At 38.4% G+C, this 24990-nt stretch overlaps 1 protein-coding gene across 1 annotated transcript in view; it reads left to right on the forward strand.

Moving 5' to 3' along the window:
* The window catches only part of CNTN3 (contactin 3), a 207538-nt gene that overhangs the window by 38386 nt on the left and 144162 nt on the right, over positions 1-24990 (forward strand). Inside the window, exon 3 of the mRNA XM_065885516.1 lies at positions 22167-22262. Coding sequence (XP_065741588.1) covers positions 22167-22262 — 96 coding nt within the window. The remainder of the gene's footprint in view (positions 1-22166; positions 22263-24990) is intronic.

A 24990-nucleotide genomic window follows, 5' to 3' on the forward strand; every position in this document is an offset into this window, starting at 1 on the left:
GCAAGCATAGGACATTCAGGGGCCTGAGGGAAGTTTGATGGTTGTACCCTAGAATTTATAGAGATTAGTGGAAAGAGATGAGGCTGAGGAAATAGACGTGCAGAGATCTTACAGGCCTCGTTAAGAAGTCAGGTCAGTGGGAAGACTTTGGGGTGGTATAAGCAGGGCAGTAGGGGAGTGAGGTTTGTACTTGGACGGTTTGGGGGGTTGTTTGGTAGAATGGATTGATGGTGGTGGCCTGGATAAGGATCTTAGCCCTGGAAATGAAGAGGAAAGGCTCAGGAGGTATTCAGAAATAAAAGTGTCAGAACTTGGTGACAGATTGTTAAGCAGAAGAAGGAGTGAAGGACTTCCCTGGTGGCGCAGTGGTTACGAATCCGCCTGCCAATGCAGGGTACACAGGTTCGAGCCCTGGTCCGGGAAGATCCCACATGCCGCGGACCAACTAAGCCCATGCGCCACAACTACTGAGCCCGCACTCTAGAGCCCGTGAGCCACAACTACTGAGCCCATGTGCCACAACTACTGAAGCCTGTGCGCCTAGAGCCTGTGCTCCGCAATAAGAGAAGCCACCACGATAAAAAGCCCACACACCACAACAAAGAGTAGCCCCCGCTCGCAGCAACTAGAGAATGCCCACGCGCAGCAACAAAGATGCAATGCAGCCAAAAATAAATAAATAAAATTAAAAAAAAGAAAAAAAGAATGAGTGAAGAGTGGTAGCAAGATCCCTCTGGGTCTGGGAAAACAAGAGGGTGTGAAGAGGCAACATGGAGTAAAGAGAGCGAGGTCTGTGGAGGAAACTTTGGACAAACACCCTGTTACAAGGCAGAGAGCTCAAGATTCAAGGAGCCCCGAGGGGTCCAGTCAGTGCGAGATGGCTGTGGAGTGCTAGGTCAGTCAAGTGGAGGAGGGCTCTGGCTGACCTTCACACGAGGCAGGTGAGTTTAGCAGTCTTTTACTGAATAAAATACAACTCTTGTATTGAAAGATACATAAATTGAGAATGGAGATTTACAGCTCGTCTGTAGCTTCCAGTTGGAAGAAAACAGAAGTGGAAAGGCACAAAGCTGTGTTTTATTGAGTCTGCATGGCTACCGGGTTTGGAACCAAACAGATTTTTTTTTTCCCTTAATTATATAGTTCACGCCATTTGGTGTATATAGATCTACAGGTGTGGACAATTGCACCAATGGCACAATCAAGAACCTTCTTTCCAGCTGCCCCTTGTAGTCCAATTTCCCATATCCCTTACCTTTGGCAACTTCTGATCCCTTCTCTGGGTCCTTGGCTCTGCCTCTTCCAGAAAGTCATATAAATGGGCTCATACAATATATAACCTTCTGAGTCTGGCTTCTCTGAAGGACATATTCATCTCTGTCATACGTACTCAGTTCTCCCTTTGCAGTTGATGGACAGCCATAGGACATGTATAGATAAAATGGGCTTGGCTGTGTTCCAGTAAGACTATTTGTGGGCACTGAAATGTTCTTTTCTTACAATTTCACATGTCTCCAAAGAGAGACGTGTGCTTTTTCTTTTCGTTATTTTCAACTAAATATAAGAAACAATAATAACAAAAATAGATGGCAGGCTGGATTTGGTCCTCAGGCAGTAGTTTGCCAGCTCCTGAAACCATTAGCCCCAGGTACCTAGTAAATCCTGGAAAATGTAAACTACTTTTATTATTGATAACTATATAAGTCTTAGGAATTTCCGTTGCTGATTAGAAATGGATAAAGTATGTGTTAACTCCAGCAGAGAGCCTTGTACCTGGACCTCATCAAATTTTCAGCCACTCCATCCCTCAACCTCTATAGAATTACTTGTACTGATAGATTTCAGCAAGGATGACCACTGATCTCAGTTTGCCTGGGACATTTTCAGTTTACATCTGTTTGCCCTTCTTCAGGCCTAGTTAGTAGCTGTTGTCACGTTCAAAATTGTCTTGGTGTAGATCATGTTATATGGTCAGCCCAGAGCTCATCAGCCAATGTGGAAGATGCTGTGAGCAACAGCCCTGAAGTACTCACCATCGTCTACCCCAGAGAAGATGTAGTTGAGGGTGCTGCTGTTTATACCAACAGAATCCTCTTTATGGGAATGTGTAGTATCAGGTATGGTTGTGTTTCACTTGTGGAATGAAAAAAAAAAAAAAAAAACTTGACATAACGAATTGCTGAACCAAACAAATATTTGTTTTCTTAATAATTGTTAGAAAGCTCAGAATGAAATTTATGACCTGAATGTAAGTAGGTAGGACTTTATAGCAGTTCCTGACTCTGTTTTATATAGTTTATACCACTGCTTTTACTTTTTACATTCCTTAGATCCTTCTTGTTTGTTTGCTGTCTTGTATTATCTGTCCTTTTGAGTCATGCAGAATGTTTTCTTAAACAAGGCAAGGCATTAAAAATTTAATGAGTTTTATGTTCTATCAGACTTTATGAACACTAAATGTAAAAGATTTTTTAGTTTTAACAGTGAGTATGAGGCAAAGTAAACGTAAGGAGTCAAAGTAAACATTTTTTCATTTAGCCTAATTTCATTGGCCTAATTATTTTAAAAGGGCAGCAGGAATGGCTCCTTAGCTTCTACCCCCTGTGCTACAAATGCTATTTTAAATGTGAATAGTGGTTTTTTTGTTGTTGGGGTAGTTTCTGGGAGGGGTGTCTTACTTCATTTGGTTGAGGTAAATGATATTATTCTCTTATCCCCATTTTACTGCCTTAGGCACATAGTTGATGATAAAGTATAAATACAAACTTTGGCTACTTACCTGTAAATGAAAGACTGTTAACGTCTATGCATATCTGACTTGTAAAATTTTGTCTTAATGCAAAGTTGTTTTCTGAAAACTCTTACCCATTTGGAGTTCATTAAACTTTTGCAAACAATCAAAACACTTTTCGATTTTTCTCACTTACATTAAATGATGACTTTTTTTCCCACCAGTCAGTTATGTAATCTTGTTTATCATAGGATTCTACAAAATATCAGGTTTTAATAATATTAAAATAAAATAGACTCAGCTACTGAAATATCAATTTTATCATAGAAATTTACAAAATACAGTATTTAATAATATTAAAATAAACTCTGCCACTAACAGTATATTTGTGGAAGGAGTTATAACCTTTGTGTTTATTGGCCTTAAGAATTATATTTGCTTTATTTTTATAGTATGCAAAGTATATATAAAAATTTCTTGGTAAACAGAGTTTATTTTTCCTTTAAGTGTACTCTCAGTAATTTGCTATTTTAACATAAACATTTTAAACTCTCAGCCAGATGAAATGACCAATACGTGTTCATCTGCCAAAAAAGTTTTAACCTATGTCACAAAAAGGAAAAATTTTTAAGTTTTGTGTTTTATTTAAAGGCAAATGCAAAATTACCTATGATGAAATTTCCTACCAGTCTTTGGCTTCCTATTTAGAGAAACGTTCAACAGCCCAACTGTTTTCGACAGTTTACTTTCCACCTCTGAAACCTGTATGAATATCAGGTGCTTTTAACAACACATACCACCTAATGGTAAATGAGCAGGTTATCTCTTTCTGTGTTTTCATTTGTTCCTACATGTTGACATTACGTTAGTATTTTAGTATTGTACTTTACTGCTCTAAAAGAAACACATCATTTTTCATATCTGTACCCCTCATTCTGAGCCCATGATTCTAATACGTTGCCAAGAAAATGTAAGAGTGGAGCTGCCTTTAGGATTCTTCAGATTTCAGATTTTGTGCTACTGCAGTACCTTTGAAGAAAGTTGCTCCTAGGCAAGGAAGATGTATAGGGGTTTTCTAAGTCCATTGAAAAGTAATGAAAGTTGAATATTGTTATTATTTTTCAGTCAATGGATCTTCATTTAAAAAATAGCATATGTACATGTAAAACATTAAAGACATATCGTAGAGGATGTCTCCTTCCCACCCCCATACCCTTGGTTGCCAGGCAGCAATTCCTATGTGACTCTTCAAGCATATATAGAGTTTAGGTTCTTTAGAGTAGTAACACCAAACAGACTGTTCGCACCTTAACAATTCCCATTCAACATATTTTGGACATTGTTCCATATCAGAATATATGACTCTCTCTTTCCCCATAGCGGTGTAATAGTCCACGTCATAGACCAGCCGTATTCAAAGTGTGGTTCCTTTAGACCAGCAGCATAAACTTCACCTGGGATCTTGTTACAAATCCCAATTCTTGGGCCCTACCTCAGACCTACTGCCTCAGACACTTCTGGGTCGGACTCAAGAGCCAGTGTTTTAACAAGATCTCAGGTGATTCTGATGCCCACTAATGACTGAGAATCAGGGCTTCAGGTGAACCATCTTGTTTATAATGGTATCTATTAAGAATCATTTAAGTTTTTTCTAGCCTTTTCCTATTATGAATAGTGCTGCAGTGAAGATCCTTGTATATAGACCTTTTAAGGAGACTGATAGATATTTGTCAAACTGTTTTCCAAAGTTATACCAATTTACATTTCCACCAATAATGTATGAGATTTTTCTTAGCATTTCTGAAGCAATCTTTCTTGAGGTTTTCTTCTATTTTTGTAATTAAAAAAATTATTATTGGTAATAAATGGATGGAGAAGAGGACTAGATTGAGGATATGTCAGGGAGAAAAAGCCTTCAAAGAAGACTGAGAAGAAGTGATCTTGTAGGTAGGCAGGTGATTACAGTAGGAGAGAATTTTAAAAAGGCTGTATTTTTCAGGATGGCCAACCTACAATGTGATGTTGACACTCCTCCCAAAGACAGGAAGGGTCTTTGCAACCTTCTTGAATCTGGGCAGGTCTATAACTACAGCAGAAGTGATCCTATGTGATTTCTAAAGATGAGGTCATAAAAGGCAACACTCCTGGGGCTCCTTTGATATCCCCTCGTGAAACCCAGCAACTATGCAAAAGAAAGTCCAAGCCACCCATTGAGAGGTTCAAGGCTCTTGGCTCTCAGCTCTGGCTGAACTCCCTGCTGACAGTCATTGTCAACTCGCTGTCTTGGAAGAAAACGTTCCAGTCCCAAGTAGTTGCCCTACCTGATGTCACATGGAGCAGAGACGAGAGTTCCCTGCTGAGCCCTGGCCACACTGCATATTTGGGAAGAAAAAAATTATTATTGTTATTTTAAGCCACTAATTTATTGGGGGTGGTTGTTACACAGAAGTTGATAACTGGCGCAAGGGCTGATCAAGATCTCATAGGCTTCTAGCACTTTCAGAGCCATGAAGGTAGAGGCAGATGCTTAAGAATAACAGGGTTAAAGTTAAGTACTTCGTGTTCTCCAGTCAAACCAACTTGGAACTGAGCTTTTGGAGTGATCAAGTCCTTAAATTCAGAATAATGTATGGACTGCACATATGTGTAATTAGTCTAAAGCATTGAGTCCCTGATGTGCGCAGGAAATTGAATACTTGGTGTATGTCTATATTTTTATAACTAGAAGATTCAAAGGCCTTTTTTTAAAAACTGTGTATCCAAAAACTGTATGTATGTATATTTCAGATAGTTACAAAGCAGAATATAAAACCTTGCCTACCAAAGTAGAAGATGCTTACAGCTAACATTTGCTCAAACCCTACTATGTTTTAGAAATTGGGTAACTTAATTTTCATAAGCCTGAAAATGAAAAACTGTTTTCATCTTTTAGGTAAGGGGTGAGGGGAATACACTTAGTGTATTTCATTCTCTTGCTACTAAATGATTATGTAACTACTTATGATCACAAAAATTATTATTAAAGTAAGAAATATACTTTAACATGCTCTTTCGAGAAACATGGAATTAAGTTGCCTTAAGTGTCAAGAAGTTTCAAACACTTCTCTTGTTCAGTGACAATGTTCCAAGGATATTCCTCTGGATCTTAGGGTCCTGTGTACATATTTTTTACTTACTCCATAATGGAGTAGTCAGTTACTCTCCTGAATATTTGGAAAAAGAGCAATTAATGCCAAAGGGCTTTTGGTAACTGTCAGAACTGAAATGACTTCAGTCAGTCCAGGCTTACATTTTAAAGAAACATAAATTCAGTCAGCGGGTTTTTCTGCCTATCAAGTAGACTACCCCTTTATGCAAAATATTAAAATGTGTGGCCCTCAAATCACTAGCCGGACATATCTATTTTATATTTATATATATTTCCTATTTAATAAATCCAAAGGGCTTACCCCACCTGCAGAATCAGAATCTTTAGAGTTGGAGCCTGGGAATCTACACTTTAAACATGCTGCCCTGCTGACTATTATAAACCAAAGTGAATTTCATTCTTTTCTCTATTAAAAATGATCACTGGTTTTCTTTTTAATTGAGCAAAGATGACTAAAGAGATTAGTGTTCTAAAAGAGTATATAAATAATTCAGATTTAAACTCTTTACTGTAATGGTATGATTTAAGACTCAGAATCTCATCTAAAAAATGATTAATTTAATTTTCAGTCTTTTTCTCCTACTTTGTATTTCTTGTGGTAGGATGTCAGTTGCCAGTGAAGTGGCCCCAGAGCAGATGCAATAAGAAGCCACAATGAATCTCCATTAATTTTATTATAAATACATAGATATTTCTTCATGATTTATACTCAGTGGCTTCTGAAAAGACTTGAGTTGGCTTACAGAAGGAAATTAGTACGAAATAGGACAATCACAGATAAAAATGGAAGGAGACCATTTAAAAGAATTAGAGGCACCTGGGAGATATTGATTCTAACAGCTGGGAAGTATCCTGATAGCTATAACCAAATGAAACATGTTGGCTTATACATTTTTCATTTAGGTTATAGAAAGCATATATGGCTGTCAGAAGAGACTGTGTTCCTTGAGCTAAGTAAGCATGGATGAATGTGGGATGTATAGTGATGGATATTGTATAACAGAGAAAACAAGGAATGTTTTGCAAAAGAGAGAAAAATATTTGTGAAATGTATTATTCTGGTAGACTGAGGGCCTTGCCATGGAAGGCCATGGATAGACACTTAAATACAGCCATGAAAGACACTTCTGGTTGGGCTGATGCCTTATAATAATATTTAGGGTTTATACTGTCCCTGTATATAGTCTCTCATTTAATCTTCAGAAAAACCCCAGAGGGGCTTCCCTCGTGGCACAGTGGTTGAGAGTCCGCCTGCCAATGCAGGGACACGGGTTCGTGCCCTGGTCCGGGAAGATCCCACATGCCGCGGAACGGCTGGGCCCGTGAGCCATGGCCACTGAGCCTGCGCATCCGGAGCCTGTGCTCCGCAACGGGAGAGGCCACAACAGTGAGAGGCCTGCGTACAGCAAAAAAAACCCAAAACCCCCAGAAATGTATATAATACTGTTCTCCTTGTTTTACATCTTAGAACCTTAGGTGTGTGTAGGGAGGCTAAGTCATTTGAGTTGCTTGGGTTACCAAGTGGCACCCTGACTTGAGGGCCTATTACACTCTATACGTTATGCACTTGTCAGAGTCATCCAAGTGGTTTGCCTTCTCCTGCCCTAAGTTAAAATAATAAACTGCGATATTGGAGAATAAGGATGACTAGAGCGTTTGTATTTACGTTATCACAGTCTTTCATTTTCTAGACCAAGACAAATGTCTCAATCCCTTTTTATCTAGTGTCCTGAGGTGAAACTGGTATCTAGGGGTTCTGTTGTTATTCTATGTTGTTGGTTAAAAGAAGCCCATCTACTTATGCGTCTTTCCACCCTGCAAAAATATTTGTTTGTAACGGATGTAAACAAGGAAGGAAGGTGAAGTTGCCTTCTTATTCTCACCTAGACCCTGGGCTCGCCAACTTCAGTGTGGGTGTGTATCATGGATTTCCTGAAGGTAGCCTGGAAAGATTCACTGTCCATAGAAGATCTTTGAATCAGGTTGAGTATGTGTGTAAGTAGTTGGTTAAAAACCCTAGAGTTCTGCCCCATGTAGCATAGAAGACAAAGCTTTAACCTGGAAGATCTTAAAGCAGATGTTCCCAGCTGAGTGCCTCATCCATAAAATGACATCAGGCTGTGGGCTGCAGTGGATCATGCAGTTGGAAGCTGGGCTGCATCCCAATGAATCTGCCAGAATGAGTTATTCTCCAAGTAGCTGAAAAAACAACCTATTGAGGTTGTTTTCATCTCTTCATTATAAAATGCATCATGTTTTTCAAGTAGAGCGATTTAATTTGAGGTCTAAACGATCCCTTTTCCTACCATTAAAAACTTGGAGCAGTGGAGCTCATTATGCGCTCCTCACCTAAGGGATAATAACGTCTGAAAACCAGGTCATTCATTCTAAGAGAGAAAGTTGATGGTAAATCTGGAACTTGAAAATAGGACAGGTGGTGAGAGGACTATTGTGACCTCACTGGAGACAAAAATGCCAGATCCTTCAACTAAATTCAATTAAAAATGTTTGGGGGAGCATCTTAGTATGTCTTATTTTCCATGTAATTACTGATCCCTTTATTCACTTGGTTGACAAGAAAACAATGAAAAAAGCAAGCTGTGCTAGTTGTCTTCCATCTGTCCTTCCACATCCACTTTCCACCCTGTTGTCTGCCCAAGGAGACCCATATGGACTACATCAGAGGATTCCCTTGCCATGTGGCTTTTGGGTGGTTTTGGCTAATGGGAGGCAGTGGTAGGCAGTTGGAGAGTGGGAAGAGGAATGGTCAGGGTATTTAGTAACCCAGCTCTTTGGCTGCTAGATTACTGTATGTTATCTAGGATTCCTGTGCAGCCATGGGTGGCAGCCCTGACATCAGGTCTCCAGACCAATAAGCATAGGCAAATTACTAGAGTTTCCCCTGTTTTTTTCAAACGCTAATGAAGAGTATATGCTGATGCCATCACAGAGGCCCTCTCTTGTCCTGTGATTCCTAATGACGGGGAGCACATCTTTCTCCACTAGCATGTTGTCACATTCCTCGTTTTTGTTACCGTTGCTTTGGTGAAACACATTAAGGTACTGCATAAAATGTATTGCTTTCCAAATTAATGCCTTAGTAGCACTACTTTTGCCTACTGTCTTAGTTAAATACATATCTTATTAAAGCATTTCTCTTTAATTTCACTGATTCTAGTAGAAAGCATTCATAAAACACGAGTAGTTTTTTTTTTCTGTGGTACACGGGCCTCTCACTGTCGTGGCCTCTCCCATTGCGGAGCACAGGCTCTGGATGCGCAGGCTCAGCGGCCATGGCTCACGGGCCCAGCCGCTCCGCGGCATGTGGGATCTTCCTGGACCAGGGCACGAACCCGTGTCCCCTGCATCGGCAGGCGGACTCTTAGCCACTGCGCCACCAGGGAAGCCCAGCACTTTCTTTTTTATCAGTATTTCCACACAATATTGATTATCTAATTTTATCTTGTAGAGGTATTGCTAAAATCCCTCTCTTCCTCTCTGATTTCTACAGTCTTACTTTGGACACATTTCCCATCTAATCTATTTTACTGTAACAGCCTCCCACCTGATTATGTAATCATTAAACAAGAAACAAAATTGAATAGAACAGGAATGTAGCAATCTCAGTGTTCAGAAAGTGAAGCTTACAGAATATATACTTAGGGAGAAATATTTTAGAATATTTAGAATGGTTAGAATGGTAACCTAAGTTTTCGTTTTGGTTAAATGCAGAAGATTTATTTATGGAACGAAGCATCATCTACAGAACTGATGGAGTGCATTTCTCCTACCAGCTTCATGATTGCTGGCACTTTCCATGAACAGGTCCAAAGGATAATATAACCCATTTAATAAGTTGGCCCATTTATTCTAACAACACTATATTTACATTTGTCCCATTTTCACTTTATTTTACCCTCTGCATCAGCACATTTGCCCTAATTGCTTTCTAATTTGTATACATGTTTGTGCTTTAAAAACTTAAACCAAGAAACCTTTTTCAGGAGCTCTTTAAGTACTGAAGTGTAGGGGATCTAGTAGACTAATGGATCCATGTGTCACCTAGTATCATTTGTAATGCACTTCTGTAGCACAGAATTGCACTCTTGTACTTTGCTTATTCTGGAACTCAGATATAACTTACAAAGAAAACAAGTAGTATGAATTTGTGCTTGCTTTCTTCAGAGAAACATAGGCAAATGCACATTCAGAGGTCTGCTGATAGTGATGTTTCCATGGCAACAAGCAGGCTATGCTGTCATAATATTTATATCCGACTATTATGCTTTAGTTTATTTTAGGGTTTGGTGTTAAAATGACAAAATAACATATGCCTTTGTTTTCTTAAATATATATTAGGTTGATTTTTTTCTGGGTTAAATATTTTTAAAGACCTCATAGAAATTAACAAGAAATCATTGTTACACATGTAGATTTTTGTTATTCCCTATTAGTTTTAAATTTTGTACATTTGTTTATAAAAGTTTTGAAATAGATGTACATGACACAGTAAGTGGCCAGTGTTAAAGTTAGGGAGAAATACACACATTTCTTTAAATTTCACAGTTATATTTTGGGGGAGATTTTTTTTTAGCTATTTTGCTTTGTAACTTTGTAACTTGAGCTTTAAGTTAATAATTCAGGAGCTCTGCAACAGAACAACAGACATCAGCTGTGCCCAAGGTAATGATCTAAGATATTATCAATCTTTCACCAATAGACAAATTAGTTTTTATGTGTTGTTAATGTAGGGGCATAAGAGAGTGAGAGGCTTTATTGAAATCATATGATAACATCTGTTTATATGCTTAACACATAATATGTGCCCAGGATGTAAAAATGAAGCAGAAGAAAGACTATACTTTTGTGAAGCTTACTTTCTAGCCAGGATGCGGCGGGGGGGGGGGAGATACTAAATAAATAAACAATAAATACATTCTACAATATTGTATAGTGACTTTGAAGAAACATGAAGCTACATAAGGTTATAGAGTGATGAGAAATAGGAGCATTTACACCTAAATATTTTGCTGTCGTTTACACTTTGAAAGCTCTATTTCGTTGATCATTACCTTTGATTGTTTTATCAAACCCCAAGGGGATTCCTGGGTGGGTGTTATCCCTCCTTGTTGACAAAGAGGAAACCAAGGCACTGCATGGTTAAGAAACGAGTTGCCAAGTTTCAGAAGAGTAAAGACATCTTCTTTCACTCAGCCTTGTTGGCACTTGTTGAATAATTTGAGTGAACGATTGAAAGAATGAACATACCTTAAATATGACTTGCGAATTATCCATTTCAGTTTTCTAAGGTAGAATTTCTAAAGACTGAAAAGGAGTCGAGAGCTTAAACTGTAATTCAGATGTGATGGTCCTCCTTTTTCTCTAAGTTAGAAATCAGAGGATGTGTCATCTGCCTGGCTCTGACAATTAGCAGCATGGCTTTGGGCAAAATCTAATCTCTCCTGGACTTGGTTTGCTCTTGTAAAAATTGGGAATAATTATATATGCATTGCCTGTCTCACAGATTATTGCTGAGAATCATATGAGATAAACTATGTCAATCTCAAGAGGTCTGTACACATGTAAGTCATTTTGATTCTTTAGAAAGTAATCTTCATTTAACTTGAGTTAGGTAAGTATTTTTTTCAGGCGGTCCATAACTAATCTTTGATGTGTGTCTCTCTCTCTTTTTGATGAAAATTGTCAGTATGAAGTGATCATATAATTAAAATAAATCTAATTAGCTTCCTTCTCTGTAACAAAGGTGATCTTTGAATGCCAGACCATAGGTGTTCTTATCATCTGTGAGCCCTGCTATTAGTCTGGTAATGTGCTGCTGAAGGAATCATTCAAAAATAAACTATTTGTAAATAAGGGTAACGATTCAATATTTGATATTTTTTCTTGTAGTGTTGGAGGGTTATTGCATTATGCTAATTTATTTTCCATTAGTCTTATAATGGATAGAAGTAAGCATATAATGTAACACCATATATTCGTTGCTAAAATCACATGTGTCTTAATGGCAACTGTTCCATGAAATGTATGAACAGTCTCAGTGACTCAGCCAGTTTAGCAAATAACAGGAGCTTTTTTTAAAAAACTCACCTCAAGTGTTGAATTTCAACAAGTATTACTTAGCATCTATTCTACTAATTGCAGGGGGAAAACAATAGAAATTATGATGTTCCTGGGAAGAGAGACATGCCTGTTGAAAGCAAGAGGCTAAATATAGACAAACTGGAGTAACTGTTGAAGGCTTCAAATGAGAAAGGATACTTTCATCTGGGTTTGGATGACATAGGTCTGGATAGATGAAGATAGGATATGTAGAGCTTATCCTTGCCCGGGGAGGGGAAGCAGCTTGCTAATACTTACTGAGCACCTAATACATTCCAAGGATTTTACGTTTATTTTCTCACATAACCTCTCAGCATGTTTCTAACGCAGGTCATATTATCTGCACTTTTCAGAAGAATCTGCATATCAAAGAGTCTGAGAAAATTGTGTAAAACCACAGAGCTTGTTTTAGTAGCAGAGGCTCTAACGGAAATCTAACTTCAAATTCTTTGCTGAAGAAGCCACTAAGACATTTTAATCTAGGCTGTTAAAAAGCTTTTTTAAAACGTTTGAGAATATTATTAAGATAACTACATTGAAGTGGCGTGATTTGTTCAGATATTCAGAATATTGTCATTTTATGTGATCTTTTTATTTCCAAATTGGCAAGTAGACGTTTCTAAGTGAAAAGACCAAGCACATCCTTGTATAACTAATCATTAGAATTCCTCTGTGACACACCCAATGATGGTTAGTTTCTGAAATACAACATTCTTAGATAGTCTTGAAAATAGTTCTCTATATTTGGTAACGTTTTATGTATGAATGCTGGCTTTTTCTATGGCCCTGTTAAAATCAAACTGACTTTTAAAATATGGTTTTCATGCAGATTTTCTGAATTATCTCAAACCTCTGGTATACTTGGAGATCTTAGTTTCAAAGAGAAGGAAAATGATTTGTAGTATTGCCACATACATTTTTTAAATGTGGTTTTAAGGATAAACCTAGCTTTTTAAAGATACATGAAGTATAAGAAGAAAAAATTTTCGGAAAGTAAGATTTATAGTACTGTTCCACTTACATTAAGCTGTTCATGTTTTAAAATTCAGTATTACAGGTGAAATTAATATCCACAATCAACTGGGGAGAGTTTTTTTTTCTTTTTCCTAGATTTAATATACTGGAAGAGCAGAACTGTCAATATCAGAAACATTATTCTTAATTTTTGTTGTTTGATTTAATAATCCAGCATTTACTTTTTCCCAAATACATAAGGGGCTTTTTAATTTGATATAGTCAGGACCAGTAGTTGGACTCTTAATTGAAAAGCTCCTTAATAAATTTAAATAGGTAATCATTTAAAGAAAAGTTACCTTTTATTAAAACAATTTTATTTTTGCTTCAAATATGAAACTATATATGTCTTCTGCTTTTTGTTTTTGTTTTTTAATGCAGTGCCAAGCACTCTTCGTTGATGGAAGGTAGGAATTTGTTGTGTTATTTGTATAAAACAAACATTATGAATATCATGTGATTTCCAGCTATTGTTTTTCTTTGAATTTGAGTGATAATTTAAAAAATATTTCTTAAGTAATCTGGGTACAGAAATAGTCTAAAGATTTTTATTTTTTGTTTATAAGCTTTTATGGTATTTTGCATCATGTATTCTATCTATTTTAGCATCAGTCTTGGGGAAAGAGTGAATTTCTTTCATTGAGTTTTTCAAAAGTTTAAAAAATTTTTTATAAACAGTTCCGTTTTTTTCACACACTTATTCCCTCAACTTTTTTAGTATTTCACTAGTAATTTAATGTCATGTAAAAAGGGTGATTCAGTTCTGTTAATAAATACAGGCAGTTCAACTGATGGAAGCAGAAGGGCTTGCTAGAGAGCAGCTACTAGGCACAAGCATTCTGTGTGCTCTTAACAGTGGACGGTATCTTTTCTAGAGGGGACGAATCATACTGCTTGAGTTGAAGCCATTTGTACTGGATAGGTGCTTTTTGAGGTCGGTGGAAGGCAAAAAGGAGATGGAGGTGGACTGAGCCCTCAGCCTTAGTCTTGTGAGACAGACTAATCTAAAACTCAGTTATCATGTAGTCCAGAATTATCGGAGAATTCTTCCTTCACGAAGCGTGAACATTTTTAACTAGACCTTGAAATGTAGATACTTAGCATAAGTTGAAAGGAGAATGATGGGGCATAAGTAAAGTTTTAGAAGCTGAAATACTCCAAATGACAAACCGAGCTCTTTTGTGGCAATACCTGGAACATAGGTACATATTTCACACATATATACATATATATGTACATATACTAATACATACATGTCAAGTGAATGACTGAATGTTAGGACAAGAAAATGGACTTCATCATCTAGGCAATGAGAAATTCATGTAAAATTTTGAGCAGGTATTGAAAACTGGATATGTGTTTTATGAAGAAAACTGAAGTCAACTCTCTGGGCACAAGACAGATGGATTGGATGGGAGGGGAGAGATCGCAGGTGGGGAGACCAGCCCAAAGGTTGGATGGACTTATCACATAGTATAAAGATGAAAAGAGCTGGACTTGAAATCAGTTGAACTGGCTCCACCACTTACTGCATCACCTTTGTCAAAGTCTGTAATTGCTTTGAGCCACAGCTTTTTTGGAAAATGGAAAAATAATACCTTTAAATAGAGCGTTTGTGAAAATTAAATGAGATAAATTCCAGGAAATTCTATCACACAGCCTAGCAAATTCTTTCATCCATTAATTCCTTCATATATGAATTTAGTCAGTTTTGATAGAGCATATTCTTATGACGTTGGGGATGCAGAGTTTTGATAGACAAGCATACTGGAGCCATATGCTTAATACATGCCAGGTGAATTTGCATCATAAAATTTTTCCAGTAAAATTAAAACGGTGGTAGTGAGAAATTAGAAATGGGACGAAAGAGGATGAACTTTGCAAAACAATTAACATGATAAAATTGAATGGATTAAACAAAAGTAGGAATGAGGAGTGACAAATTGGAGGTGGGAATCTTAGAAAGTAACAACACAATGATGGAAGTTGTAGGGACTACTCTAAGCATAGGAAAATGAAATGTTGAATATGAGATGAATAGCCAAAATGTGTCTGGAAGGCATGCAGAAAATGCATGTGTTGAATCAAAATTTTGATGAGCACATCTTTGGTATAGACACAATGGTAAAAGCTTCAGACATGGTGAGATCTATGAGAGGTTGTAAAGAAAATTGATAGCTATTATTTTTTGAGCACACCGTTTTCAGTAAATGATGTAGACTATCTTATTTCTTTCTCACAACAATAACAGAGATAATTGCTATTATTATCCTCAATTTACAGGTGATGAAACTGTGGATCAACAAGTGAAGTAATCTACCACAGGTCAAACGCTTAAGTTTCAGGAAAGGGATTTGTAGATGGGTTTATCTGACTCCAGAGGACCGAGACTTAAATTCAATCCAAGTTAAAAAGTGGAAGGAAACAGAGAGATGGTCGTGGGGGGAAGGAGGATTTGTTTAAGAAAAGTGGAGCATGGGAGTTATTGGAAGATATATTTTGCTTTTTAGATGAAGTGATGTTTGAAATCATAGATGAGAGAGACTGAAGTAAGGAGAGTTGTAAAACCAGAGTCTCAGAAGGAATAAGGGAACTTTGCACTTCTATAATTCTATTTATTTTTCAAAGGGCTTGCAGATCTACGATGCTAGAGAGCCTCGCTCAAAAAACTCTGTGAGGTTCAGAGGGCAGGTGTTGTCCCCAGTTTACAAATTAAAATCTGGGAAGCACAGATGATCAAGTGGTAACTCCCCAGTCTTGCAGGTCTGGATTATGGTGGAGCAAAGACAGGATCCCTGGTGGGCCCACTCCTGTTTTCTTTTCCTAAGTCTCACTGGTAGAAAGTTAAGAAATCTGCAACCCAGGCACAGAGGATTCAACTTCGGTGGGGGACCCACCATGGAGATTCCAAGGAAAATGATATGATGGATGCAAATGTATGTTGATGACCCTCACAATGCCAACAAATATGTAATAGCCTAGAGATATAAAGATGAAAATGACAGTGTCCTAATCTTGGTGGACCCCCAGGATAGGAGAACAAAATGGAAAAATAGAAAAATATAGAAAATACAGAATTGGGAGCTTCCTTGGTGGCACAGTGGTTAAGAATCTGCCTGCCAATGAAGGGGACACAGGTTCGATCCCTGGTCTGGGAAGATCCCATATGCCGCGGAGCAACTAAGCCCCTGCGCCACAACTACTGAGCCTGTACTCTAGAGCTTGCGAGCCAAAACTACTGAGCTGGCACACCACAACTACTGAAGCCCGTGCGCCTAGAGCCCATGCTCTGCAACAAGAGAAGCCACCGCAATGAGAAGCCCGTGCACCGTGGGGAAGAGTAGCTCCTGCTTGCTGCAACTAGAGAAAGCCCGCGCGCAGCAACGATGACCCAACAGCCTAAATAAATAAATAAATAAACAGAATTGAAAGGATTGAGGTAATTTCAAGAGTTTCAAGAAAGGGATGTGGATGAAGCTGGTTTAGAAGATGAATAAAAGTGCAACGTCAGTGAAGGAGTGGGAGAGCACAGTTGCGTGATTTTTGACAAGTATTTTGTGCTTGGGGAAATCCAAATAGTTATTGTTTCAGTGTATGTGGCCGAGAGTTGGGGTTGCTGGAGCAGTGGGGTGATGAGAAGCAGGGAAGGAGCTGAATTGTGATATATTTGTGGGGAAAGGTCTTGTGAAGTATTCCTAGGTGCTTAGAGTTCACCCATGGTACCAGTATTTCAACTGTATGAAAAACAAAGACAGTTCCTGAAGATGTTAAGATCTTATTAAGTTCTTCCCTGTTCCCTAAGGAGGCTTAGAAAATACTGAATATGTAAGTCTGCTTGGAAACTTACAACACAAACCTGTTGTAAAACCTGTAAAAAGGCTGGGCTTTTAAGTATGAAATCTATTTGCAGTAGACATTTTTGGTATTCCCCAAATGTATTAAATCCCCTCTGCTCACCTCTGACTAATGTGCAGTGGGGGGTGGACAGTTCCATGAAAGTTCACAGTGAGAGCTCTGATGGGTAGGGGAAAATGATTACCCCCAGGGAAAACCCTTCACTGGTAATGTTGGGAGCCTGTATTCAAATACCCCTGACTCCCGTCTTTCAAGCTGATGGTTCTAGAAGGCATTCTGTACACTTATCAGAGGTTCATGCAGAATCAATCCCTTATTGACTATAGTAGCAGCTTCAGTAATGTAACCAGCTGGTGGCTTTTCTTCCATCCTCTTTTATTCACCCCACTCCTTCCCTCCTACTTTCCGAGATCATCTTCCATATACCGCAGATCACTCAAGTCCTTTCTTGGCTCTGCTTTTGGGGAAGGAAAACTAAGATACTATTGAACTTGTTGAGCAAGCCATTGTTTTTACATAAGGAACTAGTTTTGTTTTCCTAGGACACACCTATAGCCTGCCATGGTAAAATTTTCCCTTAGAAACTTTACTGTTTTTTTTTTTTTGGCTGCGTTGGATCTTCGTTGCTGTGCATGGGCTTTCTGTAGTTGCGGCCAGCGGGGGCTACTCTTCGTTGCGGTGCGCGGGCTTCTCATCGCGGTGGCTTCTCTAGTTGAAGAGCACGGGCTCTAGGCGCATGGGCTTAGTTGTTCCATGGCACATGGGGTCTTCCCAGACCAGGACTTGAACCCATGTCCCCTGCATTAGCAAGCAGATTCTTCTTTTTTTTTTTTTAACATCTTTATTGGAGTATAATTGCTTTACAACGGTGTGTTAGTTTCTGCTGTAAAACAGAGTGAATCAGCTATACATATACATGCATCGCCATATCTCCTCCCTCTTGCGTCTCCCTCCCACCCTCCCTATCCCACCCCTCTAGGGGAGATCAACCTGCAAGTATGAAGTGTTTGAGCAGCCCATAGAAAACCTAGCCCAATAAATAAAATTAACAGACAGGTGTCAAGGTAGAGTATTTTATACACCAGGAATGGTCCGTGTGAATATTCATAGGAAAAGCAGTCAAAGTAAGGAGTGTATTTCTCTCCTGGCTCTGCATACCTCCGTGTGATATCTTGGGATATACTGTCTCCAGGGTGTGACCAGAACTTGGGATATCTTAGAGCAGCACAGCATAGGTGGTGACCAGAAGGGCAATCAAGGTGAGCCACTTGTGGCCTGTAGGTGGGGTGGAGGAAGAGGAAAGAAAGTAAAAAAATATGGAGAGCTGGATTTTATCTTTGTTTTTTAATTCGGATTTCCCCAGTTGTATATGTACTTATTTGTGTGTGTGTATTTAGTTCTCTATAATGGTATCGTGTATAGTTTGTGTATCCACACTGTGGTCGAGATCCCTCACAGTGCCCTTTTATAACCACACCCATATCCCTGCCCCAACTTCCCTAAACACTGACAACCACTAATGCATGCTCTGTTTCTGAAATTCTGTAATTTTAAAAATATTATATAAATGGAGTCGTACAGCATGTAACCTTTCAGGATTGCTTTTTGCATTTAGCATTATTCTCTGAAGATTCTTCCAAGTGTATCAATAGTCCATTGCTTTTTATTGCTGAGTAGTATTCCAGGAAATGTGTGCACTACTGTTTGTTTACCCATTCATCCATTGAAGGACATCTGGGTTGTCCCCAGTTCAGGGCTATTATGAATAAAGCTGTACAAACTTTTCTGTACAGGTTTTCTTGTGAAAATATGTTTTTGTTTCCCTGGGATAAATGCCCAGGAGTGCGATTGCTGGATCATATGACAACTGTGTGTTTAGTTTTTGAAGAAACTATCAAACTGTTTCCAGAGTGGCTGTGAAATGCTGTACAGTCATACAGCCACCAACAATGTATGAGCGATTCTGTTTCTCCACATCCTTTATGGGGTTTAGTGTTGTCGCTGTAGTTCTGATAGGTGTTGCTAACCATTCTGATAGGTGTGCCGTGATACCTCATTGCAGTTTTAATTTCTATTTCCCTGATGGCTAATGATGTTGAACATTTTTCATGTCCTTATTTGCCATCTCTATATCTTCTTCGGTGAAATGCCTGTTCATTGTTTTGCCCATTTTCTAAATGGATAGTTTCGTTTTTTACTATTGAGTTTTAAGAGGACTTATTCTGGATACTATTCCTTTACTGGATAAGCGATTTGAAAATATTTTCTCCTGTTGCCTGTCTTTTCATCCTTTTCCCATGCACTTTCACAAGGCAAAAGTTTTAAATTTTGTAAGGTCCAGTTTATTACTGTCAAGCCTAAAACCTTTTTGCTTAACCCTAGATCCCAAAGATGTGCTCCTATATTTTTCTCTAAAAGGTCTATATTTCTATATTTTTATGTTTTACATTTACATTCAAATCCATTTTGAATTAATTTTCATATATGAGTGAGGTTGAGGGCAAGGTTCATTCTTTTCCCTATGGTTGTCCAGTTGCTCCTGCACCATTTATTGAAAGGCTGTCCTTCCACTGACTTGCTTTTGCACATATGTCAAAAATCAGCTCAGCATATTTGTGTGCATCTGTTTCTGGATTCTCTGTTTTATTCCATTGTTCTGTGTGTCTGTCCCTCTGCCGTTCCCACACTGTCTCGCTCATTGTAGCTACATAATAAGTCTTAATACTAGGTGGAGTGGTTCTTTCCACTTTATTCTTCTTGGTCAAGAGTGTCTTAGTTATTCTAGGGCCTGTGCTTTTTCTATGTAAGTTTTAGCACAAGCCTGTCTACATCTACAAAAAATATAAAAGTAAAACAACCAAAAACCTTGCTGGAATTTTGATAGGAATTACATTAAATCTATCTATCAATTTGGGGACAGTTGAAACTATGCTGAATCTTCCAATGCATGAACACAGTAGGTGTCTTCGCTTTATTTAGACTGATTCTTTTTTATCAGTATCTTGTAACTTGCAGCATATAGATCCTTTGTATGTTTTATTATCTGTATACCTAAGTACTGTACTTTCTTTGAAATGATTGTAAGCAATTTTGTGTCTTTAATTTTGGTTTCTGCAGGTTTATTGTTACTCTCTAGAAATTGTATCCTGTGACCTATTTAACTCACTTTGTAGTGGGAATTTTTTGGTTTGCTTTTTGTTTTTGTAGATGCCTTCCTATTTTCTATTTAGACAATCGTATCATCTGCAAATAGGGGTCATTTTATTTCTTCCTTTAGAAACTGTATGCTTCTTATTTTTTATTCTTTTATTATTGCAGCGGTCAGAACTTCTAATATGTTGGCTGCAGGTGGCTAGAATGAGCATCCTTGTCGTATTCCTGATGTTGGCAGAAAACACTGTCTTTCACCGTCAGATATGATGCTAGTTGTAGTTCTTTGTAGATGCTCCTTATGAAGTTGGTTTCTTCTTAAAGTCTGGCTAATTAGAGGCTCACAAAATTGCAAGAATTAGGAGACAGGAAGAAAAATCTGAGAGGTTTCTACCAAATAATTTCTGGAACGATTTCTTACTTATTTTGACTCCTAAACAGGACTTGTTCTGATACAGTTCTTGTCAAGATTGGACCATATGCAGCCTTGACTTGGGTTTGGGTTGCATATATAATCTGCCAGGATATTTCAGTAATCTGAAACTTTTTGGATATTTTTGCTACTTTGATCTCTATAGTCCCTGGGGTTAAAAAACAAAAAAGCCGGGAAAACACTTCAGGCCACTACAGTTATTTTTGTTTGCTCTTCCTAATGCATGTTCTCCATGAACTGGCCACATCAGGTATCCAAAAATAATGTTCTTTGCCCTTATATACTGTAGAGATAGTATCACTGCAAATGTCTAGAGCAATGGACAAACGTGTGACAGTGTTAGTGTTTAGGCAAAAGAGGTTTTCACCTATGGAGGAGAAGAGACGTTGTTAGTTTCCGTAGAACCTTTTTTTTATCCTTTTTGGTGTAGTCTAGGTAAAATCAGTGATGACTATGTTTTATGATGTGAAGTTATATAACAGAAGAAAACAAGGAATTGGACAGAAAATCAGTAATTATCATGCATACTTGGTTGTCAGAATATAATGATTTGAAATTATTTTTCCATGTATGGGCTACATTCTGATATGATGTACTCCTCCACTTAGTCTTTGGGAAACATTTGGATGGTCCAATTTTGCAGTTCCAGCTCAGTTACACTTCAAAAGCCTTAATGTTTTGGTAATGCTGCGTTTGGTTATAGATTTAAGATGATATAATGGTATGTTGTATCACTTTCGTAGGGTCTGCATAAAATAAGTCCATAAACACTATTTTTTCTCCTTTTATAGTCACACATATGTGAGTTTTGCTGAATTGCTTTATTCCATGCTTAAAAGCTAGCAATTTAATACTGTTTTTCAGTAACAATAAAATGAAACACATAGGCCTTCTAATTTCCCATTGATGTATTGATTTATGGTGCTCAGAAAATTCATACATGTCTAGAGTTGGTAGTTTTATCAAGTTGAAGAAGATTATTTTGGTTTTTGCATTTTTCAAAGTTGAAATTTTTCAAGTTGTGTTTTAAAATACATACACTGCCTTACTTTTCATAGTCACCACATAGGCAATTTATATCAACCCTTAAAAGCTATGAAATGGGTATATTCTTTCACAAATTGACAGTGTAATTGTTCTAATACAGAAAGTGACACCACAGCATATATTAACTATGGAGTGCACAGTACTTTTTTTTTAAGTCACAGTTTAGAGAAACAAATGTTTCTTCTTTTTTTCCCCGTAGGCTTAAGCTTTGTTCAAAATGAAGCCCATAGAATTTTCTCCATGCTATAATTTAAGCTGGAGAATATGAATTGGAATTTGCTGTCCTCGATTATTATTGAAAGAAATTAAATGGTTTTTAAAAATAGCCACTGGTGATCAAAATAGTAGTTGCCTTAATTGCTTTATTAAATACTTGAAAAAATTATTTGACCAATGATAAAAACAGTTTGTCGTTTTCTACAGCTACAGATAAAAAGGAATATACGTGGGTTTAATTTACAGGATCAGTGGGTATGTATTTTTGTTTCTATTGCCGCGTTTCTAGAAGCCTTAATAAAGAAATCAAAATCCTACTTTTCCTTCTCAAGGCAAATGAGGTTCCTGAGACGGGATTTTTTATTATCCTGAAAAAGAGGAATGTCTCTGTGTGAACATTTTTAGATTTATGGTCCTTTCTGAAATTCTGTTTTGTTTTGTTTTCGAATCAGATCTGGAAAATTTTAAAACCAAAACGAGAAGCACAGTGTCAGTGCGTGAAGGACAGGGAGTTGTCCTGCTCTGTGGCCTCCCGCCACACTCTGGAGGTAACAAGTGCTCTGTTTTTGCTTTTATGTTTATTAAACAAGTTTTGGGGCGAGACCCACAGCATATGTACTGTTACTGCTTCCATAAATTACCCTGAGAAACTTGATAATCCAAGCATTGGATTCTGTCAGTTGAGTTGCAATATAAGAAACTCTACAAAAAACAGTCTGTCCAGAGGAGATTATAAACATAATTTACTCATTTCAACAAGGAAGGTTCTAAAGGCAAGCAAGATCAAGTTAATTTCAGTTACCTAATGGTGCTGAACAATGCTTCATCCTTACGCTATTATCATTTATTATTTAGTTGTAGACCGTTGACGTACATTGGTGTCTTTGTGGTTTCTCTCTCTCTCTGTCTCTCTCTCCTGCCTTATGCATACACGCTTACACATGCTTATTGATATATGCTGTTGCACCTCTTGATATATGTGTAATATATATATTGAAAATGAAATATGTGTGTGTATTCACATCATTTTATTGGGGTATTGGAATTGCAAATTTTATGCTATATTGCTATAAATCGAAATATTGCTGGAAATTCACAAGGTTAACAAAATAGCTACCGAGAGTGAAAATGAACTTCTGCACATACGAAAATAATTTAACAAGTACTGCTCCCCAGTAAGAGCCTGAAGTGCTGGTTGGATTTTCCTCTAACGCTCACTATTACAAACTTGGTCACTTGCAGGAACAAAGAAGGCATTATTAATGTATGAATCATTGTTGTCAGAGAAGCAAACACATTCTGTTATGAGAGGATGAGAATTCCTGAGAGATAAATAGGTTAGAGAGAAGCTTTCTGACCAGAGATGAAACTGAGAAGTCTTCTTCCCATTATAATAAAGCTTATTCAGATGTCAGTATGCTGGACTTTATTTGTTCTGTGACATCCGAACCAAAGTCCTTTTTGCCCAGTGACTCGGCAGTTTTAATCACAAAATCCTCAGCCCAATAAAACAGACATTTCCCATCTTCAGTATTTGATCATTTGAAATGTCTGAGCCAGCTGCAGACTGCAGATTTGGGGCTTGATTAGCTGCCGTGCTTGCCCTCATGTTGGTGAGTATGGGTTTAAATTGGGCTCCCCAGTCTACTTCGGGAGTGTATATTTTGCTGAAATCATGAAGTTTCAGAGGACCTGTGACTTTGAAGGGAAGCATGGACTCTCTTGATTAGCAGTAAAAGTAACTGAGCTCAAACTGGCTTGAAGAAAGTAGGGAGTTTATACTGGCTCATATAACTGGGTTGAGCATGTGCTTTCTACTAGAGCTGTATGGTTGACACAGCGAAGTACCACCCAGAATGACTCGCTGCCTCACTGTGGGCAGCGGGGTCAGCCAGTGGCCTCCAGCTCTCAGCTTCTTCCTGATCTCCTTGGCTGCAGGAGCCACTTGCCCAGGGTCTCGCCCTTCCAGGGACTGCCTGCATCTGGTGACTGAACAAGGAGAGGATATCAGGGGTCATTTCTGCCCAACACTGGACAGTTCTAGTGGGGAGGGCTCAATCCAGAGCTTCCTTCCAGCATGACCAAGGCTTTCTGGGCCATCACAGTTTGACTTCTTCTTATCTCAAATCCTACTTTTTCCTTCTTGCTTTCACGGGTTTTGAGCTTTGGTCAAAATCTTTATCCCAGACTCTAATATTTGTTCCCTGAGAACCCGATCTACTGGACCCAATTGTTAAACCAATTTCATAAGCGGTTGGTCTTTCTTGCTGTTTCTTGGCTCTGCTTCCCTCCATGTTGATTCCATTGTCATGTAGACTCCCTGTGGTAGCACAGGTGGCTCCTGGCACCTCCAGGCCTTCTTGTCCTTAGTGCTAAGGATCCTAATGGACCAGACAGCCTGTTGCTCAGTGGCTCCTGATTTTCATTGGATCAGCCTTGCTCATGAGATTTTCCCCTCCAGCAGAGAACCAGAGTCAGCTCCATCTACTGGCAAGCACTGAGATGAGAAAGGCGTAGTTTCCAACAGAAAAGAAGGGGTTTTTTGTTGTTGTTTTGTTTTTTTGTTTTGTTGTTTTTTTTTTTGCGGTACGCGGGCCTCTCACTGTTGTGGCCTCTCCCGTTGCGGAGCACAGGCTCCGGACGCGCAGGCTCAGCGGCCATGGCTCACGGGCCCAGCCGCTCCGCGGCATGTGGGATCTTCCCTGACCGGGGCACGAACCCGTGTCCCCTGCATCGGCAGGCGGACTCTCAACCACTGCGCCACCACGGAAGCCCAAGAAGGGTTTTATTATGAGAAAAAAAAGGGAGTGATGTTTTAGGTAGACACTAATAATGGTTAGAAGTACACCTAGTAAGCAAGTATCAAAATAACTAACGTTTATTTTTTAAAAGCGACATAAAATAGTATCTGGGCGGTCTTGTCTATGATGTGTGTTGGCACTGTTGACCCAAATTAAAAGTCTAAGTGATCTTCTTTAAACATTTTTATGATTAGATGTACTTGCTGATAACACAGGAGGGGATCTTTTAGTCGACTGGTCGTGCACACAGTGAGGAAGTCTTAATAAGCGGTTGGATAAAACATGTTCCACAAGATGAATCTTTTCCATTGTCATGAAACTGGAGAACTGCTGGCCAGTCACAACTCTCCTAAGTAATGATTCCTCTCTGCCTTGGTGACTTACTTCATATAGTGGTCTTTTCATTTTTAAAGCTCACAGTCCGGGGTGACTGTGAAAGTCAGTAGAATCGTTGGCAAAGAAGGAAAGAAATCTT

The sequence above is a fragment of the Phocoena phocoena genome, chromosome 10 (assembly GCF_963924675.1).
Source record: "Phocoena phocoena chromosome 10, mPhoPho1.1, whole genome shotgun sequence".
NCBI classification, from domain to species: domain Eukaryota; kingdom Metazoa; phylum Chordata; class Mammalia; order Artiodactyla; family Phocoenidae; genus Phocoena; species Phocoena phocoena.